At 37.3% G+C, this 19,366-nt stretch overlaps 2 protein-coding genes across 3 annotated transcripts in view; both read left to right on the top strand.

The window, feature by feature from the left end:
- The window catches only part of St13 (ST13 Hsp70 interacting protein), a 34,213-nt gene extending 29,560 nt beyond the window's left edge, over window positions 1-4,653 (top strand). The window contains exons 9-12 of the mRNA XM_047550663.1: window positions 409-525; window positions 2,190-2,238; window positions 3,503-3,636; window positions 4,110-4,653. Of these exons, the coding sequence (XP_047406619.1) occupies window positions 409-525; window positions 2,190-2,238; window positions 3,503-3,636; window positions 4,110-4,238 (429 nt within the window). The 3' untranslated portion in view covers window positions 4,239-4,653. The remainder of the gene's footprint in view (window positions 1-408; window positions 526-2,189; window positions 2,239-3,502; window positions 3,637-4,109) is intronic.
- Window positions 4,654-7,573: 2,920 nt separating this feature from the next.
- The window catches only part of Slc25a17 (solute carrier family 25 member 17), a 43,586-nt gene continuing 31,793 nt past the window's right edge, over window positions 7,574-19,366 (top strand). For both annotated transcript variants that reach the window (XM_047551140.1, XM_047551139.1), the window contains exon 1: window positions 7,574-7,733. In XM_047551140.1, coding sequence (XP_047407096.1) covers window positions 7,714-7,733 — 20 coding nt within the window. In that variant the 5' untranslated portion in view covers window positions 7,574-7,713. The remainder of the gene's footprint in view (window positions 7,734-19,366) is intronic.

Below are 19,366 nucleotides of genomic sequence, written 5' to 3'. Positions count from 1 at the left end.
GCCCCTCCCTCATTTTATAAATGAAAAAACTTATAGATTGGCCAGCTTGTGGTTTGAGTTTTCAGTGTTTGCTTTCCCATGACAGACATTTTTCTACTTAACTGAGATGTAACTTTTGAGCACTGTGTACCTGGTAGAAATTATCAAGCAAGAACAGTCCTGACATTTGAATCCATTTGTTGTCCTTGAGCATAATCAGTTAATTGTTTGAGATTATTACATTTTTCTCTAACCATACATTCCAGACTCCTCAATTTCATAGTGTCTTGTGCAGTTGAGGTTGGTCTTGTTAAAGCTATAAGGTTGGTCTTTTGCTATAAGGTAAATGTGTCATTTTTGTGAACTACCTGTTGAATTAAACAACTCTCCACAATGAAAAATAACAAATCTATGACTTTTTATTTCTAGGCCCAGAAAATTGCTGAACATCGGAGAAAATATGAGCGAAAACGCGAAGAGCGAGAGATCAAAGAAAGAATAGAAAGGGTTAAGAAGGCTCGAGAAGAGCACGAGAGAGCCCAGAGGGTAAAGTTTTTATAGCTAAACCTGAGCGGAAGATACTGTAGATCAGAATTTTGAGATACCATTTTAACTCCTAGCCACTTTATTTGATGCTGGCTGCAGTTCTACAGAAGTGGTATTACATAAAAAGGAGTCTCCTTTCCTTTCATTGTGTCCAATGCGTGAGAATATTTTTAGTCTTTAAAAATTTTAAGTTAAAAAACTTATTACCCTAGGTAAACGTATGATTACACAAATGGTATGCCTCTACTTCATGTACAGAGAAACAAGATGTATCCCATTTGTTTACAATAAAAATAAATTTTAAAAAAAAGATCAAAAAAGAAATTTTAAGTTAGCTTGTATTTCACCAGGTTGTGTTCTTTTTTATGTTTTTCTTCAAAAATTTTAGGCTGGAGGTATAGCTTAGTGGTAGATCACTTTTCTGTCATGCACTGGGCCTGAGTTCTACACCCAGCACTCCTTGCAAAACTCCCCATCCCCAATTTTTTTTTTTTTTTTTTTTAAGTTGTAAATGGATACAGTATATTTTTATGTGGTGCTGAGGAATGAGTCCAGTGCCTCATGTGTGTGAGGCAGGCATTGGACCACTGAGATAATAGCCCCAGCCCTCATTCCCAATTTTTAAGTCAGAAATTTTTCATGATCAAATGATTAAAATTTGGCAATATTTTTGTTTTGTTTGTTTGAACGTGTTTGCCCTTGTTTCTTGTTTCATGATTCATCCAGTTCAACATTGAGTTAATAACTGGGGCAGGGCCAGGGGTGATTGTTTATTTTAGGTTATAAAGTCATGGAAGTTTTCGAAAAAAGAAAAATCATAATTTATCCACAGTATTATTGAGCTTTTCTTTAGGTTTCTCCTGATTTGGGGGGTGTGTGGGATCATTTTTTTCTGTAGCTTCTGTATTGGTTCTATCAATTTTCACTTATGATATTGTTGAATGAAAGGATATAAAGCTATATAGTGTAGTTACATAATACAATCCTAATTTTTTGTCATTTAATATTAAGGTAATGGTTGATTTTTAGTCTCATAGTACATAATCTTTAAAAGTAATTTTCACATTCTTATATCTGATTTTTTTTTTTTTTTTTTTAACCTGGGTATAAGGGGAAATTTATGTATCTTTTCATTTTGTCTTTAAAAAATAGCATAGCCGTAAACATCTATTTGTAGTGTTCAATTTTGTAGGAAGAATATGAAGAAGGTGGACTTGGGAAACAAGTGTTGTGGCAGTCTTACTGATCTAGTCATACCTTTTATTTGGGAGTTTTAAAAACAGTTAAGAATTTGTAGTTTTTATAAGCAATTGCTTTTCTGGGTTTGTTTTTCAGAGAAGTAAAAACATTCTATTAAAATCATTACAAAAATAATAATCAACTTGCCTTGCCAAGTGCAAGACTCTGGGTTCAATACTCAGTACCACAGAATAATAATATAATGATGCTTAATGATAATTGAGTTGGAAAATTTGTTTTAAAAGAGGGATGGAGTATATCCTTTAAATCCAGTATTGCCATTTAAATTTGTCAGTTTTTTTAAGTCCGCTAATGGCTTATTTTATAATTTTTTTGTGTGGGAAATTTACATGGATTAATAATGTTGGGGCAGGCTGTATACTCCCCACTCCTGTTATATATTTATTTCCTTTTTGTATTTGAAGGAGGAAGAAGCCAGACGACAAGCAGGAGCTCAGTTTGGTTCTTTTCCAGGTATATTTGGAGAAAAATTGAAACTAATACTGTAAATAATTGAGACATGTTCTGATTTGGAGTGTTCAGTGTGTGTGTGTAGAATGAGATTGACATGTGCTAAATATATTTAAAATTTTTACATTAGAAATAGTGTGTATTTCCTCACAGTTTGAGTAGTATACTTTTTAAAAATGACTAGCATATATTGGACTTCAAGTATTATACTTTATTAATTTATCATGACATAATTAAATATTTTTAAATTGCCATATGGAATTTTGTTCTGTTATACAGTAGTACTCATGAGACTACTAGTAAAAACACTGTGGAATTATTTGGCACAGAAATATTTGAGCTGGGTACGGTGGTACACACTTGTAATCCTAGCTACTGGGAAGGCTGAGGCAGGTGAACACAATTTGAGGCTAGCCTGTACAACTTACCAAGACCTTGTCTGAAAATAAAGTAACGATTTGGTAGTCAATCCTGGGTACTGCCATAAAAATAACAAATTCTTCTTTTTCTTGCAAATTTTATATGATCAGAAACAAGGCAAAGTTTTGAATGATACCCAAAGACCAAAATGCAGATAAAAGAGTGAGAAATGATGCTTACAAAGTAATTATCAAATGCTTCCTGCATGAGGTGGTATGAAATTTATATAAAGACCAGGTGTATACTTGGAAATTTTTTATTTTAAAGCCGTTTTATGTTAACTAGTTTTATTTTAGGAAAGATTTGTAAAGTCTGTCTGTAATCAGTGTAGCACTGACTAGAATTTAGTTATTTGGTTCACCGCTAGAAAATAAAATCTTTAATTTTGAAAGGTGGTGTGCTCAACAAATTTTTAAAACAATTTTTTAAAAATTCAGTTTTAGGTCATAATTTAATGTCATGTACCTTCATCTTAGAAGATGACCAAAGTTGAGAACAAAGGGAAAATGACTGCTGATGTGAACTATTACAAGATATAATTTTCTGTTACATGCATTTTATTTTCTAAATTTGACAAGCCTTCAACCTTTAATTTTTTTTATGGATAAGAGCTAAGTTCTCAAAGTCTTGGAGTCACCACACCTAACTTCAGCTTTAAGTTTAAGAGAAAATTAGAAGTTGCAATTTATGTCTTGTTCAGATTAGAATGTTGTCATTGCTTTGTGCTTAGTGGTAACCTTGGTTTTTATATGCATACTTTTGTGTTATTTTTCAGTTGAAAGTTTTTTTTTAAGACTTGTTGGTAGTATAGTTGGTGTCTGTAAAATTATTTGCTTTATTCTTACAGGTGGCTTTCCTGGGGGAATGCCTGGTAATTTTCCTGGAGGAATGCCTGGAATGGGAGGAGGCATGCCTGGAATGGCAGGGATGCCTGGGCTCAATGAAATTCTTAGTGATCCAGAGGTTCTTGCAGCCATGCAGGTAAGACTTAAGAGGAAAATTGGACTTTAATCATTGAGTCATTTCTTTAATTCTGTGTGGTGATAAGGTTACTCTTAGCCATTTATCTTAGTTAGCAAAGAGCTAATTTTGTAGTTGGGACATTTGAAGTATGTTTTTAAGAATTGGTTATAGGAAATACTTTGTAGTAGTTGGCGATTAATAGCATGTCTTCTTTTTCCCTTAAAGTTGGGTGTTTTTTTTTTTTTTTTTTTTTTTTTTTTTTTTTTTTTTTTTTTTTTTAAGCTCAACATAGTTGAGCTTGACTTAGAGGTTGCATGTTAATATTTTATTTCAGGGACTTATCCTCAATTAATTTGACCATGGCAGAATTATAGGTCTAATAAATAGGTGAGATTTAGGATACTAAAGTTGCTGATAAAATAGGATACTTATTAAATACATATGTACCTGCATACATACATACATAAATAAACCAAACCCTTTCTTTGCAGGATCCAGAAGTTATGGTGGCTTTCCAGGATGTGGCCCAGAACCCAGCAAATATGTCAAAATATCAAAGCAACCCGAAGGTTATGAATCTTATCAGTAAATTGTCAGCCAAATTTGGAGGTCAAGCATAATGCCCACCTGACAAAACCCTTGCTGAAGGAAAAGCAACCTAGATCATTTAATGGATGTCGCAATAATACAAACCAGTGTACCTCTGACCTCATCAGGAGAGCTGGGGTGCTTTGAAGATAATCCTTACCCCTCTGCAGCAAATGCAATTGAAGCATTTTACAATGGTTTGCCATTAGGGTATTCATTCAGATAATGTTTTCCTACTAGGAATTACAAACTTTAAACACTTTTTAAACCTTAAAAATATTTAAAACAAAAGGGGGTGTTATTTCCTACATTTTTCTTTACTAATCATTTTGAATTTTTTCTTTGATATTGGGCAAGGCAGATACTAAGTATGGAAAATACATTGCCCTAGTGTGAGTGAAATACTTACTAGTGGGAAGTAAATAAATCTCATTTACATAGATAAAATTTCAGTTGAATATGTGGTTACTGAGGCGTTTTGATTTCTTTTAAAATATTTTTTAAGTGATTTATTTCAATGAAACTATTGGGACCACCAGTATTTCACTCTAAATCTGGGTAGGGACTGGAAGTACTTGGTAAGGCAGCAGCAGTCTTACTATTTTATATGACATGCACCTTTATGCAGGTTGCATTTAAATCTTACACTGTGTTGAGGGATGGTTTTTTTTGTTATGCCACAGTGGAGTTGGATTACTTAGCTCTGTTGTTGTTCAATATATCGAATAAATGTTTCATATTATTTCCACCATGGGGAAATAAGGGAGTAGTTTTCTTTTTATATTTCTATGTTTAAAATTTACCTTTCCTCATCAGAAAATGACCAACTGTGTCTGCTTTCTGCTTGTTGTATTCCCCCCCCTTCTTGAACTAAAGATAATCTTTTCTCTCTAGCATCATCATTGCTATCATCATTTATAGCATAATTGTGCAAGCATATTTAATGCTGGGGTTAATTTAAAATGTAATACATATCCTAACTGGGGAATAATACCCATAAAAACTGTAGTTCTTTCTTAGCCATGAGATTGCTTATTTAAATGTTATTAGACTTCCACTGGTGAAATCTTGTGATATTAAAAAACATTGGAAGGAGGGAATTCCTTTTAGTGTTTGGTGTTCTACACTTATTGATCTTTGTACTTTGAAGAGTATATGGTTTGTTAATTGATAACCATACAAGGAACTAACTGCTTGATCTAACATGAATTATAAAATAGATGAGAGCCATGGTTATGCATTATGGAGTTGTTGGCACCATAAAGAGTCATTATTGTATTCAGCTCTTCCTTAAATACTACAACCATGCCCCCACGTTTCTTTCCCTCTTGTCCCTGCAAAGATAAAGGAAATGGTAAAATTCCTTGAAATACATTTATAAAGTAGCATATTTCTGATATCATATATTTATACAGGTTCTAACCCTTTGCTGTACGTAAGTAGACAGAAATGCATCTGTTATAAAAATGAGAAAAAATCGTATGCTAATAGAGCATGCTTTTGAAATCCTTGAAAAAGACACACCATTTATACTTGGATTTGGGCTTGCCAGTGTTCTTTTTGTTCATGTGTGTTCTCAAAAATCTCATGTGTGCTGTGCTTAACTCAAGAAGAACATTTTCTTCTTGGATTCCTTATTTGATTGACTTTAATTATACATGACCTAACTATACTCGAATATTACGAATATTACCATAAATGGGTAAAAGTAAATCACTCTTCTGAAAATGTGTCTTGTGCTTTTAGACTTTTTAAGTTCCACAAATACAACAAATAGTCTTCATTTTCTTAATATCATTTCAAAATCTGAAAAGTTCTTTTTTTCTGCTAATGATGCTAAAAGAAGGAAAAGAAGGTTTTCTGCTTAAAAATATATAGTTATTGGATATTTCTAGCTATGTTAAAAATAAAATATGGTTTCAAACTGAATATTGACTCCCCACTACCTTTGTGAGCACATATTTTGTCTCTCTTGTCATCTGAAGTTATTTGCTGGGCATAGTAGGGTGTAGATCATTAAATGCTGTTAATAAGAACTTTAAAAAATACATTCACCAAAGTTGTGCAGTGGTGTATATATTTTCTGGTAGCTGCCCAGATCAGATCAGCAGCTTTGTACTTGGCAGGTAGCTTCTGTTTGTGGTCCAGTAGGGTTGCCTTGGTGATCATTTAACACCCTGAGGAAATGGGGAGGGGTGGTCAGAGAAATTCACACTGAGATGCTGAACTTAACATAAGGAATTAGTATCATACCTCACATATCATTGGTTGGGTATATTTTGCTTGTTTAGGCCATATTTAACTGTGCAGAAAGATGGAACGTGTGTAGCCCATAGCTAACAGCAAAAAATTACAGAAGATACAGGAAAGACTTGATGCCAACTTGCCTTTTGTCACACTGGGGAACACTAACTTGGTAGGGTAAAAGAGAAGCATTGTTCATTTCAGAATTCAATAATACCTAAAATTAATCTCTCCGAATTAGACACACATCAGGTAAGTATTAATTGTACTCTGTACCAGGCACTCTTGTAATCCGTTTGTCCATATTGGCTCAGCTCTGATACTGAGCATAGAGTTAAGTACTTTCACCTTTCTCTTTATCATTTTATAGATAAGGAAACAAGCATTTAATTACTGAGGATAATACTTCCATGCTTGCTTGTGAAGCTGGGATTCTCAAATAATACCGTCTTGTAATTTCAGACATGTTCCTTTTAAATTCTCTACTCTGCTGCTCCAGTGTGCAAAGTTAACAGTTCTTTATTTCCCCCAGAAATTGAAAACAAAGCCAGGCATGGTGGTGCACACCCTGTGTATTCCCAGTGGCCATATCAGCAACTTGGTGAAAACCTGTCTTAGTGGTAGAAGGCCTCTAGGTTCAGTCCCAGTATCCACCCCACACCCCACAAAAAGAATGAACTTGGTTAAAGGAATATCACACTATGTGTACTGATGTGGGCATGCAGTAGGACTTTTTCCCAATAGTAAGTGAAGAAGGGAAGACGGGTCCCATTGAGTCCCTCCCAGCTGTCACCAGCATGTCTTTTGAGGGTGAGTGGGGAAAGGGCCATTAGGATTTCTGAGGTCTCCAGTGTTGCGTCAATAGGCTGAGGCGCGACTGGCTAGGTTCCGGAGTGCGAGAGAACTGCGGTCAGCTCCAAGCGCTGGACACAGACTACCGGTGTCCCGCTTGGTGCTCTGGGTGCAGGCGTGCGCGGTACCTCGCTGCCCTGCCCCGCCCGCGCGAGCCCGGCGGCCAACCAACGCTCGGGGGCGTTTCCAGGCCGGGTTTCTCCTGCCCCTGGCGGCTGCTTTCACCGGCGACCGAGGGCGCCCAGCGACCCGGAAGTGGTTCTGAGAGGATGGGCCTTGCGACGTTCACGCCTCCAGTCCCCGGCGCTCCTCGCCTAACTGCGCCGACTGCGGCGTCTGAGGGAAAAGTGTAGCTGGGTCTGCCGGAAGCCGCACCAATGTCCTCGGTGCTGTCCTACGAAAGCCTGGTGCATGCCGTGGCCGGAGCCGTGGTGAGGCGGGGTCTCGGCGCCCGGGCCGCGGGGGGCGGCGCACTTCGCGGGGCCTTCCCGGGAGGAGGCTGGGGGATGGGGCGAGAGGGGTCGGGGGCGGGTTCGCCTTGCCTGTGGGACCGAGGGAGCGGGTCATGGGCGGGAAGCTGCGGGAAGCTGCGGGGAGGACTGGGGAGCGCCGCCCCTCACGGCGCCTCGGTCCCCGGGGCGATGTGGAATAAAGACGGTGCGTCCGCACAAGCGGCGGGAGTCGGGAGGAGGCGCTGCGGTTTTCTTTGCCTCCCGAAGTTGAAGGCCCGTCGTCCCCCTGCGGCAGCCCACCGCACGCGCGGACCCGCCGCCGGGCCGGCCTAACCTGAAGCTTAGTGACAGCCTGCCTTCACTTGGCACGGGCCGTCGTAACACCTGGCGGGGGAGCTCTGACCGGCACCGTCGGCAGGGAAAGATGGGTCTGTAAAAACATCCCGACCGGCTTGCTGTCCGCCACAGGCGAGGTTCCTGTGGGTCGGTGCTTGGCTCTCGGACCTGTGCGTGCCTAGGTTCCACTTGACGCCCGTCCCTTTCTTTGAAATTTTCCATTCTAGGCTTGAATAACGATCCTCTTCTCATTTCTTCTTCCTCTGAAGTTCGAGACTGGGCCAGAACTCCTTCCCCTTTCTCATACTTCACTAGTTGTCACCACACACCTTAACTGTTAGAATCCCTGGGACTTCAGGGGAACATCACTGAATCCTCTCATTTTGTCCTCGGGATGCCCACTGACAGCTCATGTTCTGGGTAGACTAATCTGAGTTGAACCCCAACTTCATCATTTGTTAGCTAAGTGACCTGTAAACCTTATTTTCACAATCTGTGTGTGTTTTGCTGGGGATTGAAACCAAGGCCTCATGCATCTCATGCATGGTAAACAAGTGCATTACTACCAGCCTTTTCTTTTCTTTCTTTCTTTTTTTTTTTTTTTGAGACAAGATCTTGATCCTGCCTCACCCTCCCAGGTAGCTAGGATTACACCTGTGCACCACCATGCCAGGCTCACTTTCTTAATCTGTAAAGTGGGAGGAATGATAACTACTGCACAGAGTTGTTTTGAGAATTAGGTGACACAATATTTCATTAAAGTGTCTTATTCAGGAAACTGGATTTATTCATTTCAACCAGAAGAGCCATGGAATCTAGACATGCTTCAAGAAGCTTGGCATGCTTCTGAATGATCATGGAGGCCTATGTTTCTGGTGTGGAGGGAATAAAAATGCAGATAGATTTCAGGGGACCAAATTGTGTGACTTCGAGTGGGAGAGCTACTGTTGAACTTGTAATTTACATTTTAAATATGATCACTCTGGCTGCTCTGTTGAGAAAGTCTAAGGGAGTGAGGTGTAATCATTAGGCAAGAGATGATGGTGACTTAGACTAGAGTGGTAACATTGGAAGTGGTGAGATGTAATCATTAACCTGGTATATGTTTATAAGATAACCAGAATGAAGGTGGTTGACTCTTAAGAATTTTGGGCTTAAGCAACTGGAAGGATGATGTTCCTGTTTATTCAGATGGCAAAAGTCCTGAAGGAACAGTTGTGGGGGGAAAAGATAAGAATTGTTTTAGTTTTAGATTAATTAAATTTGAAATGCCTGAGAGTAGTCATGAGACTAAATGATTAATGCACCCAGGAGTGAGTGTGGAATAAGAAAAAAATCTGGGGCTGGGGAGATAGCTCAGTCAGTAGAGTGCTTGCCTTGTAAGCACAAGGCCCTGGGTTCGATCCCCAGCACCCCCCCCAAAAAAAAAAAGAAAAAAAAATTTGTGACTGAACCATAAAGCAGACAGACATTAAGAGGTTGGGGAAATAAGACTGCACCAGCCAAGGAGACTAAGGAAGGACCAGAAGTGGGAGGCAAACTGAGAGTGTGATGTTCTGAAAGGCATGTGAAGAGTGAGGAAGAAGGGTGTAAACAAACTAAGTCGGACGCTGCTGATGGGTCAAGTGAGGCAAAGACTGAGAATTAACGATTGGATTTATCATGTTAAATCCAGGGGTTAATTGAGAAAACCAGCTTCAGTAGAATGGTGGGCTGAATAGTTGGAGCGCAACTCAGAAAGGGAAAATGAATAATGCTTGTTTTCTTTTCCCTCTCATTAAGTGCCATTCATTCAACAACTTTATTGAATACATTTCACGTGTCATGCACTGTTCTAGGTGCAGGAATACGGGGGAGAACTAAGTCCCTTTCTTTATGAAATGTGCATTCCAGTGGGGGGAGTCAGACAATAAATTAATAAACAAAAAATCAAATATTTTTAGGTAGTAAGTGCTATAAAACAAATAGGGTTGGCAAACATTTTTTATAAGGGGGCAAATATTGTAGGCATTGTGTATGGTTTTTGTCATACCTACTCAGCTTTGCCATGTAGTGTGAAAGCAGTCATAGACAATAAGTAAGCGAATGGGTAGATCTGTGTTCCCATAAAACCCAATTTACAAAATCAGGCAGTGGATTGAATTTGGCCCACAGACCATAGTTTTCTGAGCCCTGCTACACAACCTGACTAAAGATAAAGGTATCTCTATTTAATCCTGAAAGATATTTCTCTCTCTCTCCTCTATTGCTTATTTTTCTCTTGTTAAAGTGGTACTTGAAATTATTCACCCTGAATTTGCTGTGTTTCCCCCCGCCTCCCATAAGCTACATAGGTTACCTAATGTACATACTTTCATAAGAATATTTTTTTTCTCTTGCTTCCTCTCAGGAAAGTACTGTTCTTAGTACATATCTGAGTGAGAAATTCCTTTGGTCTTTTTAAAAAATTATTTCTTTGAAATATGCTGAAGATTGATTATCAGACTCTCTTAGAAAACTTCCATGTCAAAGTTGAAATCATACAACACGAACCCTATTTTCATCTGGCCAATAAGAAAGGTAAAATTTCACCACAAAAATGTAACTGGAGTTAATGGGAAAAACAGCATTGTTTTAAATGATATAGTATTATGATGATGGCTGATGTTTAATTAAATCTCCTAAGCATAATGTTCAGCCAAGTCGTGGAGATGATCATGGAGGATTAGCTTAGCATAATTGGTTAAAAGCACTTAAATGCCTTTCTTGAGCCAGGCAGCCTGGGTTAGAATCCTGTCTGTGCTTCTCACTAAGTGATCTTGGTATAAACTCCTGGGCTGCCTGGAATAATTGCTTCTACCCAAAGGGTTGTTGGATCACTGTTTAAGATGTTGATTTACAACCTTTTCGAATTGACCTTTCACTTATTTATTCAGTTCCTTCCAAGTTCTGCACTTTCTTACTGTGAAGTGTGTGCTGTTATACAAATGTTCCATTTGGTTGGGGTATGGAGGAGGCCAAGGGTGCTGTGCTGGGGATCAAATCCAGGGTCTGGTATATGCTGAGTAACTATTCTACCACAGAGTTATGCTCCCAGCATCAGTATGTGCACGTATTTTTTTTTTTTTTTTGGTTGTAAATGAACACAATACCTTTATTTTATTTATTTTTATATGATTCTGAGGATCGAACCCAGTGCCTCATACATGCTAGGCACTCTATCACTGAGCCACAACTCCAGCCCCACCAGTATGTCCATCTGTTTTAAAAATCAAAATAAATTCTGGTTTTGAGTGTTTTGTGGCACTCCTTGGGATATTTGTGGATAATCTTACATATGCCAGAGCATGAATTTTATTATTTCAGGAAAATGCTCTTTCTCCAGTTGCTGACTAAGGCAATGTAATCAGTGATGCTTACCATGGGGCCACATCCCCAGCCCTTTTTTTATTTTTTATTTTGAGACAGGGTCTTGCTGAATTGCTAGAACCTCGCAGTTGCTGAGGCTGGCTTTGAACTCTCAATCCTCCTGTCTCAGACACCAAAGCCACTGGGATTACAGATGTGTACCACCATACCCTGCTGTAAGCCTCATTAAACCATCTTAATAATAAGTACCTGGACCCTGCTGGGTTACAGAACGACAGGTGGGGGTGAGAGAACAAAGGAGGAATCTTTTATGTTTCAAGATTTGAATTTCTTAAGAGTCTTTATTCAATTATATGCAATTCTTTTAAAATATAAATTATGCCAGCTGTGGTGGTACACGCCTGTAATCCTGGCTACTCAAAAGGCTCAGATAGGAGGATCACAAGTTCAAGACCAGCCTTGGCAACTTAGAAAGACCCTGTCTCAAAATAAAAAATAAAAAGGGCTGAAGATGCAGCTCAGTAGTAAAGTACCTCTTGGGTTTAATCCTTGGTACCTCAAATTAATTAATTAAAACACACACATACACATACACATACTATACACACATAACTTAACAAATTCAGGCATGGTGGCACAAATCTGTAGTTCCAACTATTCTGGAGGCTGAGGCTTGACAATTGCTTGAGCCCAGGAGTTCAAGGCCAACTGAGCAGTAGCAAGACTGACCCATCCTCAAAAATAAATAAATAAATAAAGCAGATAAAATACCAAGAAGATTTAAATAAACAAGAGACAAAATAAGTTCCCTGAAAATTGCTGATTAATCATTAGCATTACAATTTCAATCTGTTTTCAATGTTTAAACTACCCTAGGCAATTCCAACAAACAGCACTTTTCAAATTCTAGGTTAAGAAAATCTCTTCTACTTATAAATGTACATAAAATCTTTCAAGGGAAGTCTAATGAGAACCCAAAACATAAACTTACAGTCTAACTGTACTTGAATTTTTGAGAATTTCTTACATATGAGGCTACTGATTGCTATGCAAAGGAGTCTGAGTTAAAGTTAATCAGATTATAGTGTCAAAATGTGGCTGTATCTTCCTTACTCCCTGTTGTCTATGTTTATATACAAATAAGCATTTATGAATAGATCTCTTTTTTAGGTACTGGGATAGAGTTTCATATCCTGAGTTTTTTGGTGTTTGTTCTGGACTATGAAGTATGTTTTTTTTTTATTATAAAATTGTAAACAAATGGGATACATGTTGTTTCTCTGTCTGTACATGGCTATGAAGTATTTTTGATGTGTATTAATTAGGGTTCTCTGGTTACAAGTTGGAGATACAGACTTAAACAAAAACAAGGTTTATGGGAAGGCTCTTTGGGAGCTCCCTGAGTCAGTGGGGAGCTAAAGAACTTGGAATAGTAAAGAACCAACTAGTTCCAGGAAGATTTCAGAAACAATCTCTGATTCTAACAGGCTCCAGAAAGATTTCTGAAACTCTGGAGATTCTCCATTGGATTCCCATACTGCAATTGATGACTTCTGTCCCTGTTCCTTCTGCCCATACAACATTCTGCTCAAAATTCAATATTCTGGAACAGTTCCTATTAGCATTGCTTAAGGTCATGTGCCCAACCCTTGACTTGTAATTCTCCAAAAGAAAACCAGTATGTCATGTCCTTAGGTAAAGAGTGGTGCTATGTGACCCAAAACATCTGATATCTACTATATCATGTAATTAAAAAGTCTTCAAATATCATTTTAAATATATTTTAATATCTCATGGGTATTCCATAGTTCATTTATGGGCATTTGTATACTTGTAACTCTTCACTGTGGTAAACATTTTGTGTAATATAAATGTTAATGTGGTCTCCCACACCTTGTTATGAACAAACTTTGGTGTTGCTCAGTAAACTGTCTTCCATGATTTCATTCACTGAATCCTAAATTAGAGATGAAAACCTGTATTTTCAGCTCAGTTGATAGCATGCTTACCTAACATGTGCAGAGGCCTTGGGTTCCATCTCTGGTACCCCCCGCTACACATACAATGTATTTTCAGATTCAATCCAATTAATTGGATTCTAATTTGTAACCTGTAAATAGTCTCTCAGGGAGCCAGGTGTGCTGGCATATACCTGTAATCCCAGAGGTTTGTGAGACTCAGGTAGGAGGATTGCAAGTTTAAGGCCAGCCTCAGCAACTTAGACCCTGTCTCAAAATAAGAAGTAAAAAGGACTGGAGATGTGACTCAGTGGTTAAGTGCCCCTGGGTTTAATCCTTAGCACCAAAAAAAGAGGGGTGGGAGGGGAAGTAATTAGAAAAAAATTTTTGTTTTTACTTTCTATTCCTAGATTACTGTTCCCCGCCCCCATTAGGCTTTCAATAAGTTGTGATAGAATCATTAATAGTTTTTAGGATTTTATTGCTTCATCTATGCACCTTCCATAACATACTGATTTCTTAAAAACCTTTTTAGGGGTTTGGGGGCAGTGTAACCAGTGGTAGAGTGCTTGCCTAGCATGCCAAGGTCCTGAGTTCCATTCCTAGCATCACAAAAGTACAAAACAAAACCAAACCAGTTTTTTTTTTAAGCAAACATTTCAGTTCAGTTCTTTTAAGTTAAATGTTCTTATATAGTCACTATTGAAATTCTTTTTCTAACTTTATTTTGCTTCTTTTTATGCCTGAGTCAGAAAAAGGATAAATGACACTCTTATCTTACCTCATCATACATACAGAATTCAATGACTGTTTTGTTGTTGTTGCTGTTTATTTTATTTATTTATTTTTTAGGAAGCAAATGTGGTGTGGTAGCTGAAAGGGAGGTTCAGCGTGAAGTCTTAACTGTCAGTGTCATCTTAGATAATTTATGTTTTCTTTATTGAATTTGAGTTTATCAAGCTATAAAACAGGGACAGTAATGCCCCAACTACTTGGTTCTCATGAGACGTTACTTCCTAGAATATTATAGTAAGATTATAATTATTAATTCCTGGTTTAGGTCTGTTCTTACAAATAAAGTATTTGTTCCCAATTTTAAAATTCGGTAGATGTGGTCTTATCATGTGCAAGGCCCTTGGTTTGATCCCTAGCACCGAAGATAGAAAGAAAGTCAATGAAACTGAAATGTTCTTTTCTCATATGGCCAGCTCTACCCATTCCCTTCCCTCATAGCAGATGATCTCCACCTTTTACTCTCCAGATAACATAGAGGCTACTCAGGATGAGCTTTCTCACTTTTTCATTTTTTCTAATTATAGAATCAACTGCAGTTGTACCCATAGTTCAAAACAGACTCATCTGGTCACTGTTCCTCTGATCTTGGTCCTCCCCTTCATGCCACCCCAGTTATCTTCAGGATTTTATTCCACTTATTTCATCTCTTTCCAATAGCTTTAACCTTTGTTCAGTTTTGTCCAATCAGAAAACTATGCCAATCTGGCCAATCTGGTCCAGAGACTGCATTCTTCAGTTACTTCTTATTCCCCTTCCCTTTATGCCAGGGTTATTTAAAAAATATTCATGTTCTCTTCCTCTCCTCTACATTCCTATTTTGACCACTGGAACTGTTCTTCCAGGGTCATCTTTAACTTTCCTTTGGCTCATCTATTTACCGTTCTGCATTCTCTTTTTTTTTTTTTTTTTTTTTTTTTACAGACTGCATTTTGATTCATTGTATCTAAATGGGATACAGCTTTTCATTTCTATAGTTGTACACAGTGTAGATTCACACCATTCATGTAATTATACATATACTTAGGGTAATACTGTCAGTTTCATTCTTTCTGTCCCCCATCCCCTCCCACCTCATTTCCTCTACACCATCCAAAGTTCCTTCATTCTTCCCTCCCCCTACCCACCCCTCCTTGTTATATATTGTCATCCACTTATCAGAGAAAACATTTGACCTTTGGTTTTTTGGGCTTGGCCTATTTCACTTAGCATTTTTTAAAAATATTTTTTAGCCATAGATGGACATAATGCTTTTATTTATTTTTATGTGGTGCTGAGGATCGAACCCAGTGCCTCACACGGCTAGGTAAACGTGTACCACTGAGCTACCACCCCAGCCCTGCATTCTCATTTGATTAGACTTCTTCATAGTATTTTACTCCTGCCTCAAGAGCAGTTGTCCTTTATTTTTTACTAAATAACCATTGCACTTTTGGAAGGAACTTTATAAATCATCTCTAATTTTAGGCCCCTAAATTAACATTGTGTCCTAGTGCTAAAAGGACATTTAAGGACCAAAATTTGTGGGAGCACCAACTGTGTACCTGATATGATGCTAGTTGCTTTCCATAATTTAGTTATAACTTCTAGTGACTTTGGCAGGTGTTGGTTCCAAATTTACAAATGAGGAAATTGAGACATGGAGAACTGAAAGTCATTTCTTATATGTGCTGTATCTTAGATATGAACCTTGGTTTATAGCTTAGACTTAAATTCCAACATGCATGCTCTTTCCAAGCTCAGGTGTGTGTCTATTAGGACTTACTTTTTTCTTGGTGCTGGGGATTAAACCCAGGGCCTTGTACATGCTTTCTATCAGTTATCTACACCTTCATCCCCTCTATTAAGCTTTTTCTTTAACTTATATATTTATCTCCAAGTATAAATAGATGTGAGAATTAGATTAGTTGTTATCTCAGAGAAAAGACCTGAATTAACTCTGATTAAGTGGATAACCTGCTTTTCAATATGGAAACTATAATAAGTGGCTTTCAATCTTTAGAATTTTATTAGTTCAAGATCTATCACAGAAAACTAATCTTAGTTGTTTTCTTTCTAAAATAGTTTTTCTGTCCCATAATGCCATGTACTTCATCAGGAGATACTGCCCACTGATTTTAGCAGTGGTGCTATAACATGACCATTTCTAGACTCCTCTGGAAATTGACTTTGGAACTAGCATTGCTTTTTTACAATTTTTCATTCTTCTGAAGTGGATTAGCATTTTGGAAATGATCAAATTTGGTGACTTGGTTGATATACCAACAAAACATCATTGTTCTGTTCTGAAAAGGCAGATGATCTGTTTCTACGTTTTTTTTATGTGTGTCCCTGTCTGTTCCTATAAAGTTGCTCATGCTTGGGGGACCAAGTCTTGACCAGGTTAATTCTGTTATTTCATTCCTACTGTGTCCTTTGGTATCAGGAACTTCTTCTGTTCAACTCCTTGTGATTTGGCCAAATTAAGAAGTACACTTTGGACTTTTGATGCTCTTTTACAGGAAAGACAAAGCCCTCAAAATGAATAAACCATCTGTGTTTTGGATATGTAACCTGAAATGTACATGAGGGTACATTCTTGAGGAATACAAGTGCTGACTGTGGAATTGTTTACAAAAGAGCCAAAAATCCCCGGGTATAGGCTGAAAATTATTTCTGTGATTTTTATTTGCAGTTTTACTCTAGCTATGTTCTCTCAGGTTGCTGTCTGGTATTGCCACCTACTTAAAGGTTTGTTATTGTTGTTTGTCTGTTTTTTCCCTTTTTAATCATTCTATTGTTTAGATTGCCTGTAGTCTAATAAGGAAGGAAAACTTTTTAACATCTGAATACAGTACAGTGTGGTACTTTCTGTATAGTAGACTTTTCTGTATGGGACACATGATACTTTTGAACCCAGATGAGAAAGCAACTAATTCATTATCATCTCAAATTCACTGTATCCTAGATGGGCCTAGTAATTACCTGAAACTAGGAACTTTGTTGGACTTTGCTATTTCTATAAATGGTGTCCTCACTCTTGTGTTTCTCCCTTCTTCCTTATGGTGTGTAATAAGTGAGTAAATCTTATTGGTTTTCCCTTTTACAGATCTTCTGGCAGCTATCTCTTCTCCATTTTTCTAGTCATTACTCAAATTCATTCAGAACCCTACTATTTCAAATCAGATGTACTTTGCTAAAGCATTGTTTGTATTTTGTTTAGGTCATTCAGGTTAAAAGCTCTTGAGGTTACTTAGATGTCCCCCTGAATTCTTTGGTCTCTTTTTATCAGATACCTGTATACAAAGGGCCTAAACTTCAAATTTCTGGGTTTTCCCTCTCTGATTCTAAAATTTTCCAAATTTTCATATCCAAGGTAAAATGGTAGCTTTGGTTTTATGTTGGTTTTTGATTTGCTTTTATTTAGGACTGTTTGCTACTTTGCTTAATTTTATACAATTTTTTCAGAGGCAGGGAGATTGAGTTAGAAATGTTTTTTAACTCACTCATTAAATATCTGGGAAACCTAGAAGAGTAGTGTTAGATCCTCTGAGGTACTAGATTCAAAATGTGAATGTGTTACCATGCTACCCATATAAAAATTTCCATAAGATCACAATAAAATAAACAGAAAAGAAACAAATTCACAAATAATTTAAATATTTATTAGCTAAGACCCAAGTTCATTATTTAATACTTTTTACTATTTTCTTTAGTTGTCAGTGGATCTTTTATTTTATTTATTTATGTGTGGTGCTGAGTATCGAACCCAGGTCCTCGCACATGCCAAGCAAGTGCTCAACCACTGAGCCATAACTTCAGCCCCCAAGTCCATTATTTATAATAGAATTTCTTCTTCTAATTAAGATGCTAATCAAAACCTTCTTAGAATTTTCCTTTTTCATACTTATTTTTAAAAACCATATAAAATAATAGAAAAGCAATAGCATCTTAATAAGATAACAAGGATGTAGGGAACTCTGAGACAGTGGGACAGTGGGCAGGTACAGCAGTTTTGCCCTATAGGAATTGTTTCACCAGGTAAAAATGAGCGTTAGGTCTGTAACTTCTAGAGGTGCAGAGAAGAGAAAGTAACTGGTCTGTCCAAGGTAAGAAGTCTGGTAGGGAACTTTTCAATTAATTTGGAATCCCAAAGGAAAATGCTGTAAAAGTGAATGGGAAATAATCTTGCTCCTCCCTGAGGAAATCACCTCTGACATTTTGAAATCACAAACCTTCCCTCAAGCTGCAGCCCAAATTCTCACTACATAAATAATTTGAAAAACAAGTTAATTAATTAATAAAGCAAATAATTTAACTTACAATGATTCCATATCGATGGTACCCCAAAGTTCTTAGCAGAAAGTAATATAATTCCTCCAAAAATACTTATCCTTAAGAGCTCCAATAGAGTCTCCAAAAAATACAAATGTAAGGGAAATGAGCAACTCAGTTCAAACCTAACTAAACTCAGTAAAATAAGGTATTATGAATGAAAATGGTGTACAGCAGCAACAGTCCTGCATAGAATCAGAAAATGGAATTTTTAGTCATGATCTAAAAGAAGTTATTAAGGAAAAACTAAAAAACATTTACAAGAAACTAAACTTTAGACAAGCAGATTTGAAAAATTGGAAATTGGAAATGAAAATATAACTAATGCATTGATTATCATGGAAATACTGAACACTGATTTAAGCAAAAATCATAACTGTGTTAGAAGGATGGGAAGAGGAAAGAATGTGGTATTAGAGAGTAAATTCTCATTCCCTGTAATAGAATAGAAATAATGTCTAAAACTGATTCAAAAGATATCACTATATTATTTAATTATAAGTGTAAATTCCAAAGTGAACAGCTTAAAAGAACTAAGTTGCCTCTGTGAAGGAAGATTGGGTAGAATAGAGCAGGGTGGGGCAAAAACATATTTTATCATTTTTATTACATGAATTTTTAAACTATATGCATAATTTGCTGTGCTCAAGTAAAGATTCAAACTAAATATTTACATAGCTATGCATTTATGATAACTGTTGAAGCTGAGTAACAGGTTCAGATTTAACCAGAGGTTTATCAACATACTAGACACAGCTAATGGTAGAATTAATGAGCTAAAAGACTGGCATTTGATTCTCAAATGCAGTGATCATAGTCAGAAAACTATGGGGCTGGGGGTATAGATCAGTGGTAGAGTACTTG

Source organism: Sciurus carolinensis, chromosome 4, assembly GCF_902686445.1.
Source record: "Sciurus carolinensis chromosome 4, mSciCar1.2, whole genome shotgun sequence".
NCBI lineage: Eukaryota > Metazoa > Chordata > Mammalia > Rodentia > Sciuridae > Sciurus > Sciurus carolinensis.
This window is presented reverse-complemented; position numbering and strand designations above follow the sequence as displayed.